Source organism: Cetorhinus maximus, chromosome 17 (genome assembly GCF_964194155.1).
Source record: "Cetorhinus maximus chromosome 17, sCetMax3.hap1.1, whole genome shotgun sequence".
Taxonomy (NCBI): Eukaryota; Metazoa; Chordata; class Chondrichthyes; order Lamniformes; family Cetorhinidae; genus Cetorhinus; species Cetorhinus maximus.
Window position 1 is genome coordinate 92,690,140 of NC_135895.1, and position 27,752 is coordinate 92,717,891.

At 42.0% G+C, this 27,752-nt stretch overlaps 1 protein-coding gene across 3 annotated transcripts; it reads right to left on the reverse strand.

Annotated features, from left to right (window-relative positions):
* Positions 1-714: 714 nt before the first annotated feature.
* Positions 715-27,682, reverse strand: mettl13 (methyltransferase 13, eEF1A lysine and N-terminal methyltransferase). 3 transcript variants are annotated; one of them, XM_078561580.1, is made up of 9 exons: positions 27,333-27,682; positions 25,115-25,275; positions 23,003-23,753; positions 17,594-17,793; positions 11,144-11,339; positions 9,588-9,767; positions 7,203-7,415; positions 3,819-3,950; positions 715-2,304 (listed from the first exon to the last, which is right to left on the reverse strand). In XM_078561580.1, exons 2-9 carry the CDS (start codon positions 25,265-25,267, stop codon positions 2,030-2,032), a joined length of 2,100 nt encoding a protein of 699 aa, XP_078417706.1. In that variant the 5' UTR covers positions 25,268-25,275; positions 27,333-27,682; the 3' UTR covers positions 715-2,029. The 3 variants fall into 3 exon arrangements, with proteins under 3 accessions (XP_078417706.1, XP_078417705.1, XP_078417707.1); XM_078561579.1 differs by having other exon boundaries at positions 27,490-27,658; XM_078561581.1 differs by lacking the exon at positions 7,203-7,415 and having other exon boundaries at positions 27,490-27,658.
* Positions 27,683-27,752: the final 70 nt, after the last annotated feature.

A 27,752-nucleotide genomic window follows, 5' to 3' on the forward strand; every position in this document is an offset into this window, starting at 1 on the left:
TGAGGAAAAACTTTTTTACCCAGAGGGTGGTGACGGTCTGGAAGGCGCTGCCTGGGAGGGTGGTGGAGGCGGGTTGCCTCACATCCTTTAAAAAAGTACCTGGGTGAGCACTTGGCACGTCATAACATTCAAGGCTATGGGCCAAGTGCTGGTAAATGGGATTAGATAGGTAGGTCAGGTGTTTATCATGTGTCAGTGCAGACTTGATGGGCCGAAGGGCCTCTTCTGCACTGAGAGATTCTGTGAAATGCCTCTAGGTTAAACAGTCATCACATTCCACCGGAGTCACCGCAAACAAAATTGTAAAGCCTGGGCCAGTGCTTCCTTGACAATTATTCCTTCTTGTATGTAAACCTGACTTTAGTCCGAACATGCACCCTAATAAAGAGGCAGAACACAAAAAAAGTCAGACAAAACACTACATTTTTTCCCATTGCTACCATTCAAGTATCATGTGTTTGCATTAACTATTGGTGTTCCTGCTGCGTTATCAACTGCTAAACATAGCATTTTATACTCACTCATGAGTGGTGCAAAAGAATTGATCTGCAATCAGCCAATGGAGTGCACCAGTGAGATACATTACCTTGGAAATAAAATCTTCTATTGGTGTACTTTTAGTTACATCGGGACCTTCTGTCACTCTCAGCCAACTCCTCATCTCCCTGCCCACCTTAATGATGTGCATTTATTCAACACTTCATCACCTCCATCATCACAGGAAAATTACATTTTATTAACAAAAACTCACCACTTTAAACAATCTTGTTAGCGTCAAAATGTTTACTTGCAAGACAATGTAAACCAAACATGAGAGAGGAAAAAAAAATGCTCAAATTACATATTTTCACGATATAATTTATTCAGAATAGAGCAAACAAAATAAACCCAAAATCAGTTCCTCCTGAAACAAAAGCTGTCACTTGTGATGCAATTGGAAAAACCTAAAGACATGTCTGTCCTATTACCGAAGAAAGAACATTTAATTGAAATTTCCCTAAAGAATACTGAAACTAACTTACAGGATTGACTTAAAGCAAAAGCAAATTTACACATTGTAAATTCCACTGTGGAGCCTTAAAATGATCACCAAGTCCATCACCATTGTAACGGGGATATAATCGTTAGAGATACACTGTTCTGTCATGTAAATCTACAATACCTTTAAATAAAAGCTTGTAAAACATTAGGAGCTACAGTACTAATTTCAGGTTTGTACTTTAAATATAAAAAATATTTACAGTACATAGGTCTTAAAATATGATTTTATCATAACCATTTGAGATCACTTGTAATGCTGCAACCATCACTAAAGCAAAAATCAGCAAACTGGGCACTGATTTGGACTTAAAAACAAAAAACTGCGGATGCTGGAAATCCAAAACAAAAACAGAAACAGAAATACCTAGAAAAACTCAACAGGTCTGGCAGCATCGGCGGAGAAGAGCACAGTTGACGTTTCGAGACCTCATGACCCTTCAACAGAACTTCTGTTGAAGGCTCATGAGGACTCGAAATGTCAAAAGTGCTCTTCTCCGCCGATGCTGCCAGACCCGCTGAGTTTTTCCAGGTATTTCTGTTACTGATTTGGACTTTGTGGTCTGAGTGACTCTGTATGTATATAGCACCACTTAGAGCCAATAAATCATCAAGAGTATATAATACCCTCACTGCCACCAGATTCCTGGTGATACTGGGAAATTGGAGTAATGTGTTAGACACAAAGAACCAAAATGTACACCATTTCAAAATGAGTGTATAATTTTTCCAACCAATCACTTATATGTACTATATTAAAAGGAATTTTGGAGTAAATGTTTTGTTCTTAAAGAGAACTGGAAACTTTCACAGCACTTCATAGATACCTGGAGCAATATATTAAGGCACACCCATTTAGTTTGGTTGAGAATATCGTGATGAACATTTTAAGAAATAGGTCCACATTCTCAGTGAATGGCATCAAAAGTCACTGCAAATAGTTAACAGAAATGGTACCCTACATACATCTAGTCTAAAAGTGTAGGAACCTTCACACAATTGTAACTGTCTTCAACATTTCTGCAAGATTGTAGGTTTGGTCCCAATGTTTGCCATGTTTCTTCAGAGTATTTTCCAGATTCTGACCTGCTTCAAGAAGGTCTTTCGATCTAGCTTTAAGTTCCATGGTCAACTGGCAGTACAAAATTTCATTTACCTCACCCTCAATCTTCTGGAGATAAATAAGAGGGAATACCCCTTTGAGCGTTACCATAACCTTCTCTTTCAGTATATGGTCTCTGCAGACCAGATTCAGAATGAAGAGTCCTGAAACGTTGAAAATGAATGTACATTAAAATGCATACATGGATTCTCTCTCTAACAGACACTTCCTGAGGTTTTATTTCACTTCTCAAATTCATCATGGTGACAAACTAGGTTCACATTGAGAGGAGGACACTATTCCAAGTCTGACACAGCACATAACTTCATACATAACTTCCCTGAAAGTAAGTATAGCATAAGCCAGATGCAGAATAAAATTCTCTTTGAAAAAGTTCCTCAACCTGAGCCTTACAACACTTCCACCCCACCACCACCCCTATCCACCCCTCCTCAAAATCAAATATAGTTCCTCTCTGTCATTCAAATTTCAATGTGGAAAGCATTCTCCCTCGGGCAAATAAATTAGTTTTGAGAAGGATTTTGAATGTGGAAAGGAGCATGAAGAGGCAGGGGGATTTAAATATGGAATTCTAGAGTGCAAGATCCAGGTTTCTGAAGGTATTGCTGCCAATGATGGCAATATACAAGGGGTCAGATAGTTAAAGCAACTAGAGTGATAAGGTGGAGAGCTGGGGGTGGTTGGAGATTGGGACGGAAGAGTCCATGAAGGGATTTAAAGATTAGAACGAGAATTTTAAATATGAACCTTTGGGTGACTGGGAGCTACTTCCAGGATGGAAAACAGAATTAGTGGCAAGATTTTGTGGCAGGGGCCAAAGACGATGGCTTCAGGTTGATCATCGTTTATTTGAAGGAAACTGCAGCTCATCCAGGACTAGGCACTGGACAAGCTGTGCAGAGGTGGTGGAGAGGTAGACCAGAGAAGTATCAGCGTACATGTGGAAGCTGACCCCATGTCTGCAGATGATGTCATCAAGGGATACTATGTAGGTTAGAGAGTGGGTGGGGCAGGGAGGCAGGGAAAGTACTGAGGGAGCACTGCACTGACTGAGGTGCGGTCTTTCAGTTGAGACATTAAATATGGATGGATAATGCTTCACTCATATTGTTTAATGGAGATGTGTTAGCCAGGACATCCTTGCTCTTCTTTGAATAGTGCCACCAGATCTTATACATCAATCTATATTTAACGTTTCAACTGAAAGATCGCACCTCAGTCACTGCGGCGCTCCCTTGGCACTACACTGAAATGTCAGTCAAGATTCAGTGATCATATCCTGGTATGGGTTTGAACACACGAAAATCTGGCTCAGAGACGAACGTGCTCCCACTGAGGCAAAAGCTGGTTCAAGCAAGCACAACATTTTAACTCCAACCTGTAAAAACCTGATCTGTTGGGATGTTCATCCACATGAGCAAAACAATGTAAACAGCGCACAGGTTGTACTGCTCCTTTAAAACCAAGCAACAGAACCTCGCAATCATAAAAGGGGTTCACAAATAAAAACTTCATAGAAAAAGGTGCAGGCCCTGAGTTTTCATGTGTACTACATGACCTGTTTTCTGGCGAAAAGGTACACAATGTACCTGTCATACATAGGTATAGTTGATCGCAACACAGATTTATTAAGTATTCGAAGGTATAGATCAATCACCTTGGGGTGCCAGAAGATTTCGTACTTTTAGTAGGAATACGTCATCTACAAAAGCTAGAGGAGGACAGCTCATTCCCAGGGTTGTGTCTTTGCTATCCACATCGAACATAATGACATCATAGGAGGCATTCCCTGCAGCAATGAAAGAAACACATTTTGATTTTAATCAGCTTTTTTCTCTATGAACTCATTGACGGTGGCTACAGGCTTTGGATTAATGGAAAATAGTAAGTACAGTCACCCATCAGAAAAAATAAGAACTTTTGGCTTTATTGCTCAAAGTTCCAGATGTTTAAAATAGAACTTCTAGGTTTGAGGCCAGGGCAGTAACAATTAAACCAAAGAGATAAAGTGTTGCTGCAGATTATTTTGCATGTGAATTTAGAAAGTGCACCAACAGGCAAAACAGCAGATGTTAAAATTTTAATGCACTTAGCAGGTTTATCCATTTGCAGTTTGGTTTTTTAAGTACGTATTTAGTACTGAACTTTGAAGTAGAGAAAAGGGAAACTACAATAGGCACACACGTTTTCTGCCAGTGAAAACATATGATAAAAATAAGCCCAGGAATGTCCTATTTATGTCCTAGATTTGCTGATGCAATAGACATGAGAAATTTATGCTTGGCACAGCATGCCAGCTGAAGAAGACAAAGAGAAGGATGAGCTTTGCAGGACAGAAACGAGCAATGTTTTTCACTTAGGAAAATATGACAGATATAAAGGGATTAGTTAGAACAGAAGAACATTTAGTTAATCAGTAGATTTCGTTACTTTTAAATATGTCTCTGACTTGGATAAAAGTGGTCACAATCTGTGCATGTCTGAAAAGGAAGTCAGCAAAAAGCAGGAGCATTCAGTGCACTATATGCCCACCCTCCTCCATAAGGATCTTCAAACAAAAGAAAAACATCACGGAATTTTAAAATATGCAAAATGGATCACACTGCAAGTAGAGCAACACTGAACGAAATAAAATGGAACTGAGCCGGTAGAAAAACAACTCTAACCTCGGATACTCTCCCATGCAAGTTTACAAGGATGACAGCAAATGCAGATGCTTTTGACAAGGATTGTGCTGTTAATGAAAAAATTAAGCAGATGTCAAATGCTGATTCAAGTCCAAGATTCTAAAACCCCCTGAGCTCTTCAGGCTATCACATAAAACAAAATAAGCAAGTGTTCAGCCAGAAAAGTTGAAACAGGAATTAAGCAAAAGTTCAGAGTTAGTCTTTAATTCGGTGGGGGAGGAGTCAGGGAAAGAAAGAGAGCTAGAGGCAAATGATGAATGCTAAAGCAAATGTCCCCATGGACGAACAAATTAGGCATTGTAGAAACCCTAGAAACCACACAAGGGATTCAGCTGATCTCTCCAGCAACTGAGTCATCGATATAATCCCAGGAATAAAAAATTTCCTACAATAAGATAAACAAGACAACTCAATTTCATCATGTATGCTCTGCCCAAAGGCACATAGTAATCTTTTCATATTTCTCTATCCTGTGCCATTCTTTCCATTTGCCTATAACTGCCTTCAATTTTCAAGCCATCCAGCATTGATATTCTCTTCCTCTCCCTGTTCTTCCTTGAAATCTTCCATCCATAATGTCTCTAACAAGTCCGTTTCCTCTTAAAATGTGCCCCACACAGTCTCTCCGCCTTTTCCCAATTGCGTTCAACAAATTTCTTTGTTCATTTACTCTCCACATCACTTCGTCATTTGTTACTTTTTCTTGTAACAAGCACAGTAGAAGGATTACAAGTGTTTTGTCATCTGCAAATCTAACTGATGTTATAATTCGCCCCTCCTCCCAATCACAAGTTTCTGTGTCTTCAAATGCTTCTTTGATCATTACTTCTGCATAGACACTGAAGAGGACTGGTGATAAGTAACACCCTTGTTGAACTCCTCTTCCAAGTACACATTGTTCCAACTCCCCGTTGGCTACTCTCACTGTTGCTGTTTGTCCCATGTACAGATTTCTTATGTGTCGTCTATCTCTCCAGTCTACTCCAATGTCTTTCAGCACTGTCAAGAGTTTAATCTAGTCAACCCGATCGAACGATTTTTCAAAATTTACAAAACAAACATATGGGCCAGGATTTTCCAGTCCTGCCCATGGCAGGAACAGGGTGGAAAATGTGGAGAGGCAGTCAAAAGTCCATTGACTTTTGGTAGGAATTTCCAGTCCGGCCTGAAAATCCCGGCCATAATTCCTGTCCAAACTCTAAACTGCGTTCACTCATTAATCTTATAATGCCAATTGCTTCTCTTGTCCCTCTTTCTCCCTGAAATCCAAACTGGTCATCTCCAATGTAGTTCCACATCTTCACACCCACTCTCTCTGTTATAATTCTCAACACAACTTTCAATATATGGGTAATCAGACTTATTGTATGTAAATCAGAACGTGTCTTTGGCTTCTTCTTAGGGTGATCATTATTGGCTGCATGATGTCCTCTCACCATTCACTCAATAAGTAAATATCTTTGCACAGCTTAGTAAACATCGATGTTAAATTTTTTCCCATGTTTTTAATCAACTCGATAGGTATTTCGTCTAGTCCAACTGCTTTTCCAGCTTTTAATCTCATTTATTGCTGCTCTTAGCTCACTCTCTAGTACTTTTGGCTCAATGAAATGGATGTCAACATTACTGCCTTCTTCTAGCTCAATCATTTCAGATTTTTCATTTTTTGCATATAGTTCTTCAATATGATCCTTATTTCTTATTCATCAGTATTTGTTAATAAAACACTTTCCTTACTCTCTGTTACTGTTGTTTTCAGTTCTTTAAGTAGCATGGACCTTCTTTGCTTTTGCATATAAGGCCTACCCTTCCTAGTCGATCAAATTCTTCGAATATATCACACTGCTCTTTTAACCATTGCTCTCGTGCCTTTTTTTGTTTTTCTTCTTAACTCGTTATTCAAGTGTCAGTAAATCAGCCTTCTTCGGTATTGATATTCTTACATTTTCTCCTTTCTTCCATCCTTTACAACACTGCAGTTATAACCCCTGTTTTCTTGATTTTTTTCTGCTCTTAAAATCCCTATGTTGTTTACCCCTCCTTCCTTAACAGAGTCTCTTAATCTGTTTCCATTGCTGATTAGTGTTGGTGGTACCCTTATCTTTTCTACCAACACTTAGCCACATGATAAAGGGTGCCACGCCATGCTAACCTGAGATGATCAGATGGTGCTGAACTGTGTCAATTAATAAAATCCAAATTCTTTGCTAGTCAGAAGAATGTGTGTGTGTGTGTGGTTTTTTTTCTAAGAATGACTACTGGCCAAATCTGGTCATTAGCAAGGAGCAGAGCAAGGAGCTTGAGGAAGGGAGTGCACAATGCTCTTACAAGCATTGATCTTCTGGGTTTCTTACCACTGTCTGCGACTGTACGGATATAGTTCAATCCATCTGCCAGAATCACCTTCATTCGATCGTCTTGGGAAAACTCAAACCACGTGGTTGCCACCTCCAACACCACAGGGTCAATTTCAATTGCATCAACAGTCGATTGGGAGAAATAATCATGAATAAACGATGGAAGGCTGCCGCCACCGAGGCCAACTACCAGCAGAGAAAAGGGAGTGTCTATGGGCAATACAAGAAAAGCAAAGCTTGGTCACCCCCATTCAGCTTTATGCGATCAGCTAAAACATTTGGGTCAAGATCTGTAACATTTCACTCAAAATGGAAATTGCACTTTTGCATTTCAGTCTTCAATATATATATATATCCTAGGCACAACCAAAACAGCTTGCACTCAGATGACCTAAAAGGCACTTCACAGACATTACACAAGGAAAATAATGAGCCCAAGTTAGGATGGAAGGACAACCAAAATCTTAGAAAAGATATAAATTGATTTTTTTTTGAAGGGGGAGAGAGAAATTGAGAGCTTACCAAGGAAATTCCAGGGCGGGGGTAGCTTTGCTGCCAAGTGATCAGGCGAAATGCAGAAAAGGTCAGAGAAATGCAATTTTGCGGGAGGGTGATTTAGAACTGGATGAAGTTATCAAGTAAGAATGGGACAAGGCCATGGAGGGATTTGAAGCATTTTAGATTTTAAATCTCAGCAAGGTCAGGCATGTTTGCCAAGCACAACTTATTGCAGTACAGGATGCATCCAGTATAGCCTTAGACAAGGTGGGGCTTATGAAGAATTAAGGATAGAAGGTTAGTGGCAGTATGCACCCATAACAACTCTCAAGAAATTCAGCAGTGTCCAAGTCATAGCAATTTGCTTGACTGGTGGCCCATGCCACTAAACTCAATATCCATCTCCATTGCCACTGGGTGCACTGTAGATACACATCATATAATCTACAGAATATACTGCATAATATGACCATAATATGATAGAATTTTGCATTAAATTTGAATGCGATATTGTTCATTCTGATGTGGGCAGAATTTGAGAATTCCCTACCGAGCGTCATTGCAGGCACCTCATCATCAAGACTGCAAAGGTTCAACGTAACTTCACACCACTACCACCTTCTCAGGGTAACTAATTATAGCCTTAGCAACATCACCCACATTCTGGGAATATAGCTCTTCCCATATTAATGTCACATTATCTCAACTCTCTATGCTATTAAGGCTTCCAGCCATTATTGGTTATTAATCCAGGCCTCTGGGTTACTAGTCCAGTCACATAATTACCATGCCACTGAACACGAGGGGGAAAAGGGAAGTTTCTTTCAGATAATGGTGAAAATGTTTCATCCTAGCTATAATCCACATCACTGCAACAATTAAACAGTAAATGTTCAGCAATTCCACTCATGAATTTTGCTTCCCTCCTTTAATATTAAAGCAAAATACTCACACACTCTCTCTTTGCTTCTCTGCAAGTTAAAGCACAACCTAAGTATAGATGTTTCTGAACATCACCTCTTCATGTGCATAAAAGATAATTCTCCAATAAAGAGGCCATCTTGTAAAACTAACAACTTATACTTGTACTCAATACAATATTGAAATATTAAAGTAATACTCAGCACCCAGCCTCAACAAAATGGGAAACAAGCAAGTTCATTTCCTTGACTAATTTTTGTTTTCCCACCTACTTCCCTCGGTGAAAAATGTCTTAAGTAACCAGGTTTCAGATTTAAAATTTTAGCTGTAAATGGGCAAGATAAAATGTCAGCCTCGAATTCACTCACATGATGATAATGGCCTCTCAAACAAGCTCCTTCTTCCTCTTTGAGAAAATGGCGTCCAGGGGATTCTGAATTGTGGCATTCGTAGTCTAAAAGCAAACACTAAACATGTTTATCTAAAAACAGGAGTACAACTGCAAATCAGTAGGATTGCAGTTAGCCATCACCCCTGTGCTCACTGACCTACATTGGCTCCCAGCTGACCAACGCCTCAATTTTAAAATTCTCATTCTTGAGTTCAAAACTCTCTAGGCCCTCATCCCTTCCTATCTCTAAACTCCTCCAGCCCTACAACCATCTGAGAACTTTGCACTCCTTGAACTCTGACCTCTTGCCTTGCCCTGCAGCCCAGCCATCAGCTCCACCACGCTCCCACTTCCTTCACCCGGCTATTAGCAGCCACTAGTTCAACCATGTAGGTCTTCCTCCTTCAAACTATCCTTATCATCTGTCTTAATGTTTCCTTCTTTGGCTCAATGTCAATTTCTGTCTGGTCATGAAGCACCTTGGGATGTATTGCTACCTTAAAATGTAATTGATCAATGAAAGTTTTTGTACATTTTACTTTAACCTTGTTCTTTTTTTCTCTGCTCCTTACCTGCAAATAAACCATCTTTTTTACTGAGGAGAGCCAAGCCAGCTATCATGGCTCGATGATGGTCACAGCACAGGTAGCTTTTGTCGACAGCCTGACCAGGTTTGAGATTTGAAGTCTTCTCAGCTTCTGAGCATGGCCGCCCTCTCCTCTTGTCTTTCTTTTTCTTTCTTTGTGATGGAACTATTTTGGGGGAAGGAAAAAAAAAGGAAAAACATCTGTGCTCTGAAAGTTAAACTGAACACAAGGTTCTGCTTGTAGGTTATTACTTACCATGAGACACCAATGCTGGGGCAACGTGTGGTGCTGGGCAGGGGGTGCGTTGGTACTTCAACCTGCTATGCTGCTGAGAAAAATGATGTATGCCGGCATCAGAGAGTACCCACCTCCATCCCACTCACCTCCAACCCCAGCAGGGCAAGATTCCTCTTTTCAATCAGAGAAAAATTCTAGCATTCCTCCACAAACTGGGAGGAGAAAACAGAGTTCAAAATGAAGCAACTCCTGCAAAACCCGCTCCAACCCGATAACCACTTTAGGAATTTTAGGTATTTTAGGTATAATTTATAAAATTCTCGATCCGTCATTACATGTTCAGAACAGTCATGTGATTATCAGCAGTCAATTGCATTGCATTTCCACGCAACATATAAATTAAAAATCCAGTAAAAAGAGGGAAGTGAATTAACTTCATATCATACCATATATCTGTAATGCAATGCAGGTAATTTTTACCCAAAAAGCTCGAAAGGTGGTTTGGGGAGTTGGGATGCATATTACGCAGGTATTAATGGTTTCTCTTCTGGCTTTGCCCATGTTACATGGGGTCACCACAATGCTGGCTGATCACCTCCTGATCAAGCATCATCTTTGGATTCGGCAGGTGGTTTTACAGTCAGATACACCCCTCTGCCACGAACCCTCCCCATTTATCCAGGCTTGGGACCAGCACCAACACAAGTTCTGGAGTAGGACTTAAACCCGGGGCCTTCTGGCTCTGAGGCAGGAGAGCTGGCCATTAAGCCAGTCCAGCTTCCATTAAGCAGGTATCAATATTGATCTAAAAAATATTATTTTCTTCCTTCCTGCAAATCATGGCTTTAAGTGGGTTTGGGTGAAAATTTACCGTAAACTTAATGCCCTTTCCATTCACTACATCAGCATGCAGAAAGTACATGTAAACTTTAAGACAAGTTGAGATTACAGAGCACTGAACGTACAGCAGCATCACAAACGCAATATCCATCATGCGTTCAGTTTGCGGGTGTAGCATACCATATATCTGCAAGTACAATATAGGCAATTTTTTGTAACCCAAATAACTCCAAGAATGGACTTTGGCTGTTGGCATACAGCTGGGCTTAGCAGACGCTCCAGAAATTGAAACACTAAACATAAGAATTCTTTCAGCGAGGGATTATCCAAAACAGTTAGGTTACATCTCATTGGTCACTATCTGCTCGCCGTTGTTCCGTTCTAGTACAAGTATCAGTTTTTCAATTGCTCAGAAGCATTGCACTAGTCTTTTCTCAAGCCACAGCTAAACTTTCAAATAATACCTGACTTTGAGACGGTGTGCAATAGCTTAGCCTCCGACTGCACCACATTGACGTTGCTGAGGAATATGAGGTGCCGAAAATAGTTGCCATCTTCTCCCTTGACGTCTTCAATGACATATTCCCCACTCATATCACTCGCACCACGATACTGAACTGTGCGAACCCCTATGTCTCCTCCAACTGATAGAAATGGAACCTGCACAATAACAGAATCATTACCGTTTAAGAGAAACATTGACTGTTCGAGCTGCTCATTTCCAAAAGGAGAAATGCAAAAAAAACCAACCTCGTTATTATAAATCGGGGAACATTTTTTTATGTCAAATATAAAGGGCAAAGCAAAAGAGACTGCGATCCATCAATTTGTTAAATTGCACTCAGTAATCATTTCTGACATGTCAAAAGGGCAATTAAAGACAAAACATCTAGAAATCTTCCAAGCCTCCAAACAACAGTGCACTGTGAAAGGAAAGGCAGTTCCGAGGATGAGGAACTTCAGTTACGTAGATAGATTGGAGGAGGTGGGACAGTTTTCCTTGGAGAAGTGAAGGCTGGGAGGAGTTCAATCGAGGTAATCAAAATCATGAGTAATCTGGGCAGAGTAGATAGAGAAAAATCCTTCCCGTTGGTGGAAGGATCAAGGAAAAGAGGGCACAGATTTATGGTAATTGGCAAAAGAAGCAAAGGAGACTTTTTCACACAGCGAGTGGTTGGGATCTGGAATAGAAACTTACAAACATAGAAAATAGGAGCAGGAGTGGGTCATTCGGCCCTTCGGGCCTGCTCTGTCATTCAATATGCTCATGGCTGATCCTCTATCTCATATTCCCAGTCTCGCCCCATATCCCTTGATGCCTTTAGTGTCTAGAAAACCATCTATTTCCTTCTTACATATATTCAGTGATTTGGCCTCCACAGCCCTCTGTGGTAGAGAATTCCACAGGTTCATCACACTCTGAGTGAAGAAATTTCCCCTCATCTCAGTCCTAAATGGCCTGCCCCATATCCTGAGACTGTGACCCCTTGTTCTAGAGCCCTCAGCCAGAGGAAACATCATCCCTGCATCCAGTTTGTCCAGCCCTGTCAGAATTTTATACTCTCCTCATACGACAATCCTGCCATCCCAGGAATCAGTCTGGTGAACCTTCGCTGCACTCCCTCTATGGCAAGTATATCCTTTTTGAGGTAAGGAAACCAAAACTGCACACAATGCTCCAGGCATGGTCTCACCAAGGCCCTGTACAGCTGCAGTAAGACATCCTTGCTCGCGTACTCAGGTCCTCTTGCAATAAAGGCTAACATACCATTTGCCTTCCTAACTGCTTACTGCACCTGCATGCTTGCTTTCAGTGACTGGTGTGCAAGGACACCCAAGTCCCTTTGTACAAGTACATTTCCCAATCTATCGCCATTTAAATAATACTCTGCCATTCTGTTTTTCCTACCAAAATGGATAAATTCACACTTATCTACATTATACTGCATCTGCCATATATTTGCCCACTCACTCAAACTGTCTAAATCGTCTTGAAGCCTCATTACATCCTCCTCATCACTCACATTCCCACCTAGCTTTGTGTCGTCAGCAAACTTGGAAATATTATATTTGGTTCCCTCATCTAAATCATTGATATATATTGTGAATAGCTGGGGCCCAAGCACTGATCCCTGTGGTACCCCACTAGTTACTGCCTGCCACTCCAAAAAAGACCCATTTATTCCTATTCTGTTTCCTGTCTGCTAACCAATTCTCAATCCATGCCAATATATTACCCCCAACTCCATGTACTTTAATTTTGCACACAAGCTCTTATGTGGGACTTTATCGAAAGTTTTTTGAAAATCCAAATACACCACATCCACTGGTTCTCCCTTATCTATTTTACAAGTTATGTCCTCAAAAAATTCCAGCAGGTTTGTCAAACATGATCTCCCTTTCATAAATCCATACTGACTTTGTCTAATCCCACTGATATTTTCTAAGTGCCTTGTTATCACATCCCTTATAAAAGGCTCTAGCATTTTCCCTACTATTGCTCTAATGTGCTGCCTCAGAGTGTCGGGGAGAGAGGTTCAATCAAGGCATTCAAGAGGGAATTGGATTATGATCTGAAAAGGAAGAACATCCTGGGCCACAGGGAGAAGGCGGGGCAGTGGCACTAGGTAACTTTCTCCTTCAGAGATCCGGTGCATACACAACGGACCAAATGGCCTCCTTCTATGCTGTAACAATTCTGTAATTCTGATTACACAATTTAGGGCTCTAGCGCTTTGAACAATAACAACTTATATTTATATAGTGCCTTTAATGTAATGAAATGTCCCAAGGCGCTTCACAGGAGCATCATAAAACAAGACATGACACCGAGACACATAAGGAGATATTAGGTCAGTTGACCAAAAGCTAGGTCAAAGGTATGTTTTGAGGGGTGACTTAAAGAAGGAAAATGAGATGTCAGCCTTGGTTCAGTTGACACCATACTCACCTCTTGAGTCACAGGGATCTGGGTTCAAGTCCCACTCCAGCTCTTGAACACTAAAAGCAAGGCTGACACTCTAATGCAATCCTGAGCACTGTACTGTCAGAGGTGCTGTCTTTCAGATGCGATGTTAACCCAAGGCCCCATCTGCCTCCTTGGATGGATGTAAAAGATCCAAAGGCACCTTCCAAAGAAAAGTATAGGAAAAATCCCCGGTGTTCTGACCAATATTTACCATATTTACTCACGTAAATGTCAACTTCATGTAAAAGTTGACCCCAAGACTTTTGATCAAATAAAACAGAATTTTTCATATACCCTGTGTAAAATTCTATCCTAGTTTTTCAGGAATCAAACTGCATTATTACTTACAGGTAATTACTGAGGTTCATTAATTCGAAGGTACACGCAGGAACCTTTAGATTTTCCTTCTGCCAATCCTAGTGGCAATTTCCCAGCCAATCGACAAGACTAATGTGTACCACATGATTCATCACAACTTCTTCATGAAAGAATAACATGTAGGCAGATCAATTTAAAATGAAAGTTGTAGCACTCACCAAGAACGCTAATAATTGTGCAGCAGGAAGAGAGTTTAACGTTTCTGAGAAAATAGTTGGAAACTGGAAAAGGATATCCAAAAAAACTAGATCAGATGCCAAAACATAAATGCATCGGCAGAGGAAAACGGAGCAAGTGCCCTCCCTTTGAAGGAAAAAATGGTAGAATGAATTAACAAGCATCAGCAAAATGGTCATAATCACCTGCAGAGCCTTCTGACTAAATGCCCTCAGAGAAGCAAAAAAAAAGATGGTATTCCAGAATTCAAGGCCAGCGCCAGGTGGTACACAAGATTCATAAAAAGACGCAATTCAGTATTCCATCAGGAAACTGAAATTTCACAGTGTCTGCCACCTAAACTTGATGATAAAATCATCAAATTCCGTCAATTTGCCATCCGACATCAAGAGAACAATGCGAATTGACTGGCTTGCCATGGAATTATGGATGAAACACCGTTGAAATTCGACATGCCAGCAAACAAAGCCATTGCCAAGATTGGTGCAAAACTCCTCCTTATAAGGATGACTGGCCACCAGAAAATCCAGCTCACAGTGGCTCCAACCCGTATGGTGAATTGCACAAAATTAAAGCCAACAGCGATAATCAAGTGCAAACCACTCGCCAAAGAAAATTCTGAAAGGCTTTGCCATCCACGTTCACGAGAAAGGCTGGACGAAGGTGGTTGCAAGAAATGGGTAAAATAAGTGTGGAAATTGAGACCAGTAAGACTATGGAAAGAAAAAGGTTTGCTCGTCTGGGACGGTGGAATATCCAATGCGCTGGGTGGTACCGAGGACAATTACTTGTGGAATGATGCCGCTGAAGTTACTGGTACTACCAATGATGATAATGATGATGACGAAGACAAGGAAGATCCTTATGATGATGTTGCACAACAGAGTTATTGGGACAAATTGTTTGGTGATTCAGACGGTGATCAGTGATTTCGAAGGATTTCAATGTGAAATATTCTAGTTAATTCGTTATGGTATATATTTATGTTGAGTAAGATGAAATTTTGTAACATTACAAATTACATACAGAACTAAATGTTAGAAAATTAATATGAATTCTTTAGTGTTGTTGGTTTTTAACTTTGTCCCATTGCGACGGTCATTTTGGTCCCAAATCAAGCAAATATGTCAATCCCTCAAAAAGATTACCCGTGTAAAAGTCAACTCCCTGACATCTGGCCTAAAAAATTGGTCTCAAAAATTCGACTTTTACACAAGCATAGATGGCATCCCTCGATCAATATCACAAAAATACATTGCTGTGTGTGGGAGTTTGCTGAGCACAGATTAACCACCACATTTCCTGCATTACAACAATGACTACACTTCAAAAAGTGCTTCAATAGCTGTAAAGTGCTTTGGGACATCTAGTGGTTGTGAAAAGTGCTATATAAATGCAAGTCTTTCTTTTCTTTGAGAGAGACAGAGAGGTGTAGGATAGAATGATTAAAATTGTGGATGCACAAGAGGCCAGAATTATAAGAGTGCAGATATCTGGGAGGGTTGTGGGCAGAAGGACATAACGGAGATAGGGAGGGGCGAGGCCACAGGGAGGTTAGAAAACAAGAATGAGAATTTTAAAAATCAAGATGTTGCTTGCACAGGAGCCAATGTAAGTCAGCAAGCACACGAATGATAGTGGAACAGGACTTGCCATGAGTTGTGGAATTTTGGATGACTTAAAGCTTATAGTGGGGTAGAATGTGGGATACTATCCAGGAGGGCATTAGGATACTCAAATCTAGAGGTAACAAAGATATGATTGAGAGCTTCTGCAGCAGATGAGCTGACACAGGGGTGACATCAGGTGATGTTACAGAGGTGGAAATAGGTGGTCACAGTGATGGCAGGGATATGATTTCGGGAGCTTGTCTTGGGATCAAATGTGACACCAAGGTTGCAAACAGACTGAATTAATCAGAAAACAGTAGAAAATATAACACATTATTTCTACCTGTCCTCAAGTGCATGAGCTTATTTATGTTGCATCAAAACATTCTTCATGCATAGACAGTAAAGGAGATATTTATGGCACAGATATAAAGCAAACACTCAAGATACCGCTGTCACAACCATGCTTAACTTAATATCCAGCCAAGGGAGCAGATAACATTCCACCTGGACATTATAAAGAAGAGTTACAAATGCCACAACACAATCCTTCTTTACCACGTGCGATCCCAGTGAAGGATTTCCCTCGAGTAATAACTACATTTCGCTGACACTGCCCTACAAGGTTACTCAATTTTCAGATCCTTGCAATTAAAGTGGGACAAAAGGATTAACACTCTATCCTGTGGCCGCATTCCTGGCAAAGGCAAGCAAACTAGTGCATGTGGTCAGAAAATTTCAGGCCATAGTTGTGGCCCCTAATTCCAACATTATGAAGCACTGTTTTTATCCTGCTTTGGTGAACTAACTCACAATCAGAAGGTTAAGTTTGTGTCCTAGTCCTCATTAACTACAAGCAACAAATTTAGTTTTCAGTTGGACAGAGCCATGTTAATGACATAAACCACAATTTACGGCAGCCAAAGAAGTCCCCAGCACAGACTGTCCCACCCTCATAACTGTAAACATGTCCATGAATGAGCATAATCCCCAAGAGGCAAAAGGAAAGCCGAAGAAAAGTTTGACTTAAATTTTCTATTCATTTATCACTTGCCTGGTGCATGAAGAAAATATTTTATAGTCATGTGCATCTTCAAAGTCATTTTAACCCAAACAAAATTCCCAAAGACTTGGCAAATACATACACCAAGTCACACAATATCCTGAAACATATATCACGGAGTCAAAATCTAGAACTCCCTAGCTGACAGCACTGTGGAAGCCCCTTCATCAGATGGACTACAGTGATTCAGGAAGAAGGCCCACAACCATCTTGTCAACGCCAACTAAGGATGGGGCAATACATAATCGACATAGCCAGTGACACCCTCATCCTGAGTATTTTTGTCAGGGTGGAGGGGGCAGTCGGGGAGAAAACGATTCAAAGTGAAAAATTGTGGGGCATTACAACTTCTTAAATCTTTGCTGTCCCCAAGCTGTACAAGGGGAACAAACTGGTGATGTTTGGGCTCCAAAGTCAGAAATTACATATACCACAATTAGTTTTTCACGACAGGATGAATTAAGCCAGCCCGCACTCAGGAAAACCAATAGAGTAAAGGTGAACATACAAATAGCTGACCACATTTGAAACAAAAAAGTTCAACCTGCTCCTTTGCCCCTGATGCTAGAGACCAAAGACAGGTTTGGCAGTCAAGAGGACAAAGAGAATCCTTTTTTTGAAGAAGAGATAGTTGGAGTATAATAGCACGCACACACACGCACACACACATAAAATATATCTTATATTTGTGTATTATATAATGTAAGCAAAAACTTACCTGTTGGTTTGGTGGAAGTCCAGGAGGAGCTAACTCCATCACCTTCCCCGACAGCTCTGACTGAATGGCTTCCATACTCTCGTAGAGTTGGTCTCGGTGTAACACCACCACCAGCAAGCGCTTGAATTCTGCACTTTTGCCAAGCTGCCTCCGGCCTTCATCAGTTCCAAACAGCCATTCCGTCTCCCTGCCCTGTGGAACTGCCATCAAACTGCATCAAATTACTGTAGAAGGTGCTCTGAGCTACTTTCCCATGCTTGTGTTGATCTCTCGCCTTCCAGCACAAAACCTTCTCCAGTGCAAATGGGAAACACCCCACAAGTGACTGACTTATCTACAAGATCCGTCAGAGCCACCATTGAATTGCTGCCTGAAGATGATCTTTAAGTAGGCACAGTCAGTGTTTCATGAGGTGCCATGCCCCTTCTGACCATGTCACAGGCTTAGTTGACCACTGCTGTCAGTGTTGAGGTTTGCAACCTCAGAACTCAAATTTGTGACCAATTTTCTAACTGCGTGATTGAGCTTCCAGTGTTTCTTGTGTTCTTAATTGTTCCCTTCCTGGGTTGAGAGATTGAGTGGCTTTGCAGGAACATAAGTCTTTTCATTAAAAGGGCTCTTAACCTGTGAAATGCCAGCCCTTACTTTCAATGCAAGTTTAATTCATATTTATGGTGTAAATCTAGCAATTTCTTGAGACTCAGAGGCCAAGGACAACAGTCATTGAGCCATAAAGTTTTACAGCATGGAAAGAGGCCCTTCGGCCCATCATGTCCATGCTGGTCATCAAGCTCCTATCTACTCTAATCCCATTTTCCAGCACTTGGCCCATAGCCTTGTATGTTATGGTGTTTCAAGTGTTCATCTAAGTACTTCTTAAATGTTGTGAGGGTTCCTGCCTCTACCACCCTTTCAAGCAGTGAGTTCGAGATACCACCCACCCTCTGGGTGAAAATATTTTTCCTCAAATCCCCTCTAAACCTCCTGCCTCTTACCTTAACTCTATGCCCCCTGGTTACTGACCCCTCTACTAAGGGGAAAAGTTTCTTCCTATCTACCCTATCTAAGCCCCTCAATTTTATACACCTCAATCAGGTCCCCCCTGATCCTTCTCTGCTCTAAGGAAAACAACCCCAGCCTATCTAGTCTCTCTTCACAGCTGAAACGCTCAAGCCCAGGCAACATCCTAGTGAATCTCCTCTGCACCCTCTCTAGTGCAATCACATCCCTCCTAGTGTGGTGACCAGAACTGCACACAGTACTCCAGATGTGGCCAACTAATGTTTATACAGCCCCATCATAACCTCCCTGCTCTTGTATTCAATGCCTTGACTAATAAAGGCAAGTATCCCATATGCCTTCTTAACCACCTTATCCACCTGTCCTACAGCCTTCAAGGATCTATGGACATGCACACCAAAGTCCCTCTGATCCTCTGTACTTTCTAGGGTCCTACCATTCATCGTGCACCCCCTTGCTTTGTTAGTCCTCCCAAAATGCATCACCTCACACTTTTCAGGACCGAATTCCATTTGCCACGGTTCTGCCCATCTGACCAGCCCGTCTATTTCATCCTGTGGTCTAAGGCTTTCCTCCTCGATATTTACTACGCCACCAATTTTCGTGTCATCTGCGAATTTACTGATCATGCCTCCTACATTCATGCCTAGATCATTAATGTACACTACAAACAGCAGGGGACCCAGCACTGAACCCTGTGATACACCACTGAACACAAGCTTCCAGACTACAAAAACAACCTTTGACCATCAACCTCTGCCTCCTGCCACTCAGCCAATTTTGGATCCAATTTGCCAAATTGCCCTGGATCCCATGGGCTCTTACCTTCTTGACCATTCTCCCATGCAAGACCTTGGCAAAAGCCTTACTGAAGTCCATGTAGACTACATCAACTACACTACCCTCATCTACAGGCCTAGTTACCTCCTTAAAAACTCAATCAAATTTGTTGGACATGATCTCCCCTTGACAAAGCCATGCTGACTCTCCTTGATGAATCCTTGCCTCTCCAAGTGAAAATTAATTCTGTCCCTCAGAACTTTTTCCACTGAAGTTAGACTCATTGGCCTATAGCTTCCTGGTTTATTCCTATCACCCTTCTTGAATAATGCTACCACATTAGCTGTCCTCCACTCCTCTGGCACCTCTCCTGTGGCCAGAGAAGATTTGAAAATTAATGTCAGGCCCCATGCAATCTCCTCTCTTACCTCCCACAACAGACTGGGATACATCTCATCTAGGCCTCTCTCTCAATGCTAATTTGTTCAAGTATATCACAGTCCACCTCCCTGATTTCTATACCTACATCTTTCTCTATAATGAATACAGATGCAAAGTTCTCATTTAAAACCTCATCTACGTCTTCCGGCTCCTCTCACAAATTGCCACTTTGGCCCTTAATGGGCCCTACTCTTTCCCTGGTTATCCTCTTGCCTCTAACATACTTATAAAATTTTCCTTTATTTTACCCACCAGTGTTTTCTCATGCCCCCTCTTCACTCTCCTAATTTCTTTTTTAAGTAATCCCCTGCATTTTCTATACTCCTCTAGAGCTTCCGCTGTTTTGAGCCCTTGGTATCTATCATAAGCTTCCCTTTTTTTCCTAATCCAATCATGTACATTCCTCGGCATCCAGGGTTCTCTGGACTTGTTGGTCCCACTCTTCACCTTTACGGGAACATGTTGGCCCAGCACTCTCAATATTTCCTTTTTGAATGACTCACATTGCTCTGATGTAGATTTTCCTACAAGTAGCTGCTCCCAGTCCACTTTGGCCATATCCTGTCTTATCATGCTAAAATTGGCCTTCCCCTAATTCAGAACCTTTATTTCCAGTCCAACTTTGTCCTTTTCCATAACTACCTTAAATCTTACTGAGTTATGGTCACTATCACGGAAATGCTCCCCCACTGACACTTCTACCACTTACCCGGCTTTGTTCCCTAAGATTAGGTCCAGCATCGCCCCCTCTCTTGTAGGACTTTCTATGTGCTGGCTTAAAAAGCTCTCCTGGATATATTTTACGAATTCCGCTCCCTCTAAGCCTTTCACACTTTGTCTATTCCAGTTAATATTGGAAGTTGAAAACCCCTACTATTATTACCCTATTATTTTTACACTTCTCTGAGAATTGCCTACATATCTGCCCTTCTATCTCTCCCTGACTGTTTGGGGGTCTATAGGACACTCCCAGCAATGTGATTGCCCCCTTTTTGTTTTTAAATTCTACCCATATAGCTCATTTGAGGAACCTTCTAAGAGGTTCATCCCTCCTTATTGCAGTAATTGACTCCTTGATCAATATTGTGACCCTACCTTTTCTTTTACACCCCCCACTCCCATCCAGGACTGCCATCCAGTCTTACCATGCTCCCTTGTGCCTTAACTTGACTATAGATGCTCTGCCTTCCAGACTGACTTGCTTTTTCTTCTATACTTGTCTGTGCATCACCCCCTACTATACCTTCACGCCATAACTCATCCCCCTGCCAAATTAGTTTAAGCCCCAGCGACAGCACTAGCAAACCCCTCCGCAAGGATGTTGATCCCGTCCCGGTTCAGGTGCAAACTGTCGGACTTGTTCCACCTTCCCCAGGAATGGAGTCAGTGATCCAGGAATCTAAAGCCCTCCCTCCTGCACCAACTCTTCAGCCACGCATTCATCTGCTCTATTCGCTTATTCCTATATTCACTAGCACATGGCACCGGTACAACCTTTGAGGTCTTGCTTTTCGATCTGCTACCTAGCTCCCTAAATTCTTGTTGCAAGACCTCATCCCTCTTTCTACCTAATTCGTTGGTACCAATGTGAACAACGATCTCGGACTGTTCACCCTCCCCCTTCAGAATGCCCTGCAGCTGTTTAGTGACATCCTTGATCCTGGCCCCAGGAAGGCAACACACCATCCTGGAGTCACATCAGCGGCCACAGAAACGCCTGACTGTACCCCTCGCTATTGAGTCTCCTACCACTTTTGCTCTTCTTCTCTCTCTCCTCCTCCCTTGTGCGGCTGGGCTCTGGCTGCACTCTCCAGAGGAATCATCACTCTCACCGTTTCCCAACACAGAAAAACTGTTCTTGAGTGACATGCGCTCTGGGACTTTCCTGACAAGATTCCATTTTTGCGAGGCAGAACGGCACAAATCCTCCAGCAATTTGTGGTGATTCAGAAGTCATGGCGTCTCTCTCCCTCGCCACAAATTGCTGCAATTTCTTTTTGAATATTCTAAAGCAGTGAAGGCCACGAACTTACTGTTACTTTCCCAGCAAATTCTGAGCCTAGATTTTATAGTCGGTGGCGAAGCTAATCTGTCCACAGACAAAGAAAACTGTCCACAAGCATCTCTGCGGTGTGAATTTTCCCTTTCCTGGTGGCAGTTTACATCCAGCACCAAGTCAGGGTGATGTCCTGGTGTGCAACAGCAGTGATTTCGGCAAGCAGGTAAGCAGCCAATCATGTGGAAATCTTTTTGTCTTATACACAGCAAACCAGGAAGTTAAAAGTACTTAAAATCCTTCACTTTTAAAATTTCAGCTAGCGATATAAATAAATGTTTTAGCCTCTATCTTAACACGGTTAAACAGACTTTTAAGAAAATAAATAGCTTTTTTAAATTTTTGTGTATTGATTATCATTGTGGAGAAATGTGACATTCCAAAAATATAAAATTAGGACCAGTAAGGGTGTTTAGCAGTAATTGTGAAGTTAGTATCCTGTGGATGTCTTGTGGCGCATGGAGCAGTGTCCCTGCCTCTGGGCCAGAAGTTCAGAGTTCAAGCTCGGGACTTGATGGCCATGGAAGGTGCCTTCATAGTGTGGCCAAACAGGCTGATTATCAGCCTGTAAATCCTTCCAATGCGCCTGATGGCAGTAAGAGCGCAAGAGTTTCCTTGTTAGCCTAACTGCAGAAGGCAATGGCAAACCACTGCAGTACTTTGCCCAGCATAATCATGGACCAATCCAATAGAAGTCCATGGTGGCAGTGTGCTCTTAGGGCATGGTGCCTGGAGGAGTATACTGTAAAAAAAGTTATACCTCATTCAACAACCTATAACTTTTTCAAGGGCTTTTAGAGCGAGACCAATAGTGCAAGGGAGATTGTGGGAGTCTGTGGGAACTGCTATAGCCATCTTATAGAGAAGTGTAGGATCACTGCTTGCCATCTTATTCTGCGGCTGTCTAAGCTCCCAAAGTTATTGTCAGTTTCACTAGAACAATGCTTGTGAAAGCTGACAATTTTGCCATCGTTACCACCACAAAATCTACCCCAATATTTCCTCACCCAACAACCTTTTTAAGCAAGACCATAGCGATTTAATGCCAATACAAAATTAGAACAGATACGCATCACATACCCCCTCCAGCTGCACATCAGGAGGACACTCACCTATGAAAATTGCGAAGTGGTTGGTGCGAGAAGCTTTCATAGAGAGCAGATCAACAATGTAAAAGGTGTAGCGAGGTTTCCCAGACACGCTGTTGCAAAGAGTGAGGGACACATTTTCTCCGCTGGTGGAGTTCTTGCTCAAGTGGTTTCGGAGTAGTGCATACTGCTGCCTTCCCTTCACCGCCTCCAGCAGCTGTCCCACGCTGTCCAGTCGCAGGGGCTTGTCCTGCTCCTCTGAGCACATCTCCAGGATCTTGTGGCCAGCTCCAGGAATCTTCTTGAACTTGGTGAAGATGAAGATGAACACTGGCATCATGAACTGCCTGTTGGCCGTGCTCTGTTCCTCGACTGTGTGTATTCTTACTGGCCAGCCCTGCTGCGAGAAGTAGCTCACGGCTTTCTTTGCAATGTGCTCCTGAGCCAGCGAGATGCATACAAAGCGCCCGCCGACCTGCAGGACCCGCCCGATCTCCGCAAACATCTTGTCAACGTTGAGTAGCGTCTCGTCACTCTCATCTGTCATTACGGCATCCAAGGTCCCCTTGTCCAGTACCACCTGAAATTGGGAGTCACCAAACTCCATCTGCACCATGTCCATTTTCATGAAGGCCATTGTCGGTCGGCAAGTGGCGTTGCGTTCCTTCATCTGGTCTATCACCACTTCACTTATGTCAATGTTCGTGATCCCCTGGTAACCCACGTCATACATTTGCTCGCTTAGTTCGGAGTTACCACAGCCAACAACGAGAACCTAAAGATCAAAGTTGGAAAGAGGGGGAACCTGAATTACTTTGTTGAAATTTCTTCAATATATTTTGTTATGTGTGTGATTATTTATTAAAAAGAAGAAGGAATGACAGAGTGGGGAATGGAACGTAATATGGTCACCACTAGCATCGAGCATGCCTCAGGCCCAAGAAAGACATGCTTAGGCTCCACCCAAAAACGTGCCCTTTATTATTTCAGCTAAACACCTTCTACAGCACAGGCACAAATTCTTTCAATCCCACCCACCCGCCCCCTCTCCTCCCCACCCCCCCTCCCAACTGTCCCTGTAGTCTAAAACCCCCAATCTTAACTGTCCAATTATAAGCAGTTTTGTTCTGTGAGCTCAAACCCTACTGCAGCTGCGTAAAGATTTCTGACCTCCTTACAGAATCAACGTTTGGGTCACCGAATTATAAGACATATAAAAATAAAGCCACTCACTACATCTCCCATGCATTTCACCTTCAAATTCAAACGGCAGCTCCCTTCCCTGAAAGAGGTTAAAGAGCAAAAGAAAGAGCTCGCAATTAATGAGCGCCTCTCATGACCCGACGATGTCCCAAAGTACGTTACAGGCAAGGAAGTACTCCTGAAATGCGGTCACTGTTGTAACGCAAGAAATGTGGCAGCCAATTTGCACACAGCAAGGTCTCACAAACTGCAATGAGATAACTAATCAAATCGCCTATTTTACTGATGTCACTTTAAGGGATAAATATTGGCCAGGACATGCTTTGAAACAATGCCATGGGATCTACATGTCCATCCAAAGGGGCAGACCGGGTCTTCGTCTTGTCCAAAAGATGCCACCAACTGGGTAGCACTCTAGGTCTTGTGCTCAAGTTTCTGGAGTGTGACTTGAACCCATGATCTTATTAAATCAGGTTAGTTGATCACAGCACCGTACTAACAGAAAACACCAAGAAAAATAACAACTTTTACAATGTCTGTAGCTCAAACAAACATGGCTGTTTTAATGGAGTAATTTAAACCAAAATAGGACATATACACAAGCAAACAGTGCTACGTTATTGTACAAAGCATCCACTTGGAAACTATAACCAGTTTCTTCTTTAGAAACAAAAATCCGAGGTTTCTTACTTAGGAACTAAAGAAGTAATCAAACTGCTTTATTCATAATAGGACAAAGCTGTGGTGCAAAAGCTTTGCATCTCGTTCAACAATTAAGATTTTTTTTAAACGCGCATATTGGTGGCCAAAACAAGGCTGAAAATGTAATTCAACATGCAGTTAATTTACTGCTAAAATACAACTAAAAGGACCAATTTTGCTTTAAGAAATGGGCTTTTACCAGGCACAATTAAAAAAAGATTATGACTGTACCTTATCTTTAAGTTTGATGTATTTGTGCAGCACGGCACAGTGATCCACGTAGGACCCATACCACTCAAAGGCACTTGCACCTCGTTTTTTGAAGAATGTCTCCCAATATTCAGCAGAACTGAACTCTTTTGAGCTCTTTGGCAGTAAATTCATTTTCAAACCTTGGTAAAGATTGAAAATGGCTTGTTAAAATTTTATAAATTATTATATTCAGAACTTTAAAAGGGTTCAGGCATTCACATTTCAGTAAAACAGTAGAACAAGTCAAAATAAATTAAATTTTCAAGGCTGCCAAGATCAATGTTATAAATAAGAGTGCGCTGATTTTTGCAGTAAAATGCAGAGCTATTTAAAAGTGTAGCGTAGAAATTTCAGATAAGCATAAGATTTATTTTTGGGGGTCTGGAGAAGTGAGATTTTGGATACCTTGAGTTGGGTTGGTGAAACTAACTGCCACCCTGTGCGAAGAACATCTAAAGCAACTAGAGTTTTGCCACTCGGTTTACTTTTTCTGCTTCCCAAAAAACATACCACTAAGACTTGCCAGCTCTGAATGACAAATTCAGCCCATCTCCACCTAAAAATTCACATGAAAGGGATAATACCACATGAAACACTACAAATGAATTGTTTTAAGAGACATGAGAACAGGTTTTCACTCGTAATTATAAATAACTGGAAAATTCCTCTACAACTTCCTTAGGTGATCAATATTAGTCCCAGATATAAAATGGTCCTGATTCACCTCACTGAGATTAATAGGTGTTCTTTTGCCAGAGTGAGGCAAAGAATTGATTAGAACCTTATTTTTCAAAAGCTTTGACTTTTGAAAGAGAAGCTAGCACATTTGGAACATAAAAAGCAGGAATATGATAGCTGTGCTGGTTGGTTGGTCTTTCATTTCTATCTTTTTAATCACAACATCCCACTCTTTCACCATGTGGCTATTCCAATGCATGTACATCAGTAGCTCTAATTTCCCAAGGCTGCAATTCCACAAGCAATAGTCCTCCCACCATAACCACACCTATCAAGTCTCATTTATTTGGACTAACACTCACTCATTGGATCCAAAATGTGATTTCTAGGTAAATATCTTAAAAAATAAGCAACTCCCAATACGCTTTAAACTCCAGCATGATGCCACCACCAAACACATCTTCCCTTCACCACCCCCGGCAGCATTCCGTAGGGATCATTCCCTTCGGGACACCCTGGTCCACTCCTCCATCACCCCCTACTCCTTAACCCCCACCTATGGCACCTCCCCATGCCCACGCAGAAGATGCAACACCTGCCCCTTCACTTCCTCTCTCTTCACCGTCCAAGGGCCCAAACACTCCTTTCAAGTGAAGCAGCATTTCACTTGCATTTCCCCTAACTTAGTCTACTGTATTCGTTGCTCCCAATGCAGTCTTCTCTACATTGGAGAGACCAAACACAAACTGGGCGACCGCTTTGCAGAACACCTGCGGTCTGTCTGCAAGAAAAACCCAAACCTCCCTGTCGCTTGCCATTTTAACACTCCACCCTGCTCTCTTGCCCACATGTCTGTCCTCGGCTTGCTGCATTGTTCCAGTGAAGCCCAACGCAATCTGGAGGAACAGCACCTCATCTTCCGACTAGGCACTTTACAGCCTTCCGGGCTGCATATTGAATTCAACAACTTTAGATCTTAAACTCCCCCTCCCCCCATCCCCACCCCGTTTCTTCCCCCTCCCTTTTGTTTTTTTTTAAATAATTTATATAGATTCTTCTGTTCCCACCTATTTCCATTATTTTTAAATCTACAACTAATACCTTGTTAGTCTTTCCACCCCACCCCCACTAGAGCTGTACCTTGAGTGTCCTGCCATCCATTCTTAATTAGCACTTTTCTTAGATAATATCACCACCTTCAACACCTCTTTGTTCCTTTTGTCTGTGACATCTTTTGATTATCTGCTCCTATCACTGCTTGCTTGTCCCCACAACCACCCCACCCTCAACTTCTCTCTCCCCCCCCCCACCCCCCACCTTAAACCAGCTTATATTTCACCTCTCTCCTAACTATACTTCAGTTCTGTTGAAGGGTCATGTGGACCCGAAACGTCAGCTCTTTTCTTCTCCACCGATGCTGCCAGACCTGCTGAGTTTTTCCAGGTAATTCTGTTTTTGTTTACGCTTTAAATAAGTCCACGGTGAAAGCTATACACAATTGAAATGTTACGAAGCGCACCTTATTCGTAGCACCTTCCTTGGTATAAAGTGTACAACCACACTGCAGGTAGATTCTGTCCCACGACTAACCCCGGGTCTAGCAAACCGTGACAGTCATTTCATTCTAATGAAGAGCACAAACTGGATACGTTAACTTCTGATCTGCAGATACTGACCGGCCTGCTGTGAATTTTTCAGCATTTTCCTGATTTTCTCGCGAAATGCTTTTCAATGTGAGAGTGCACAAATTGATTTTTTTTTGGAGAGTGAAACAAGAAAAGCAGCTCTATTGCGTTTTGAACTGCACGACCTGCTCCCTTCTCAGCCCATAACATGTGCAATGACAATAACTCCCATCAGTTTCCGGGTGAAGGAGCTGATTGGACCGCCCGCTGCTCCCCGAATGCAACCATTGGCTGATCTCTTGTACCACCGCTCC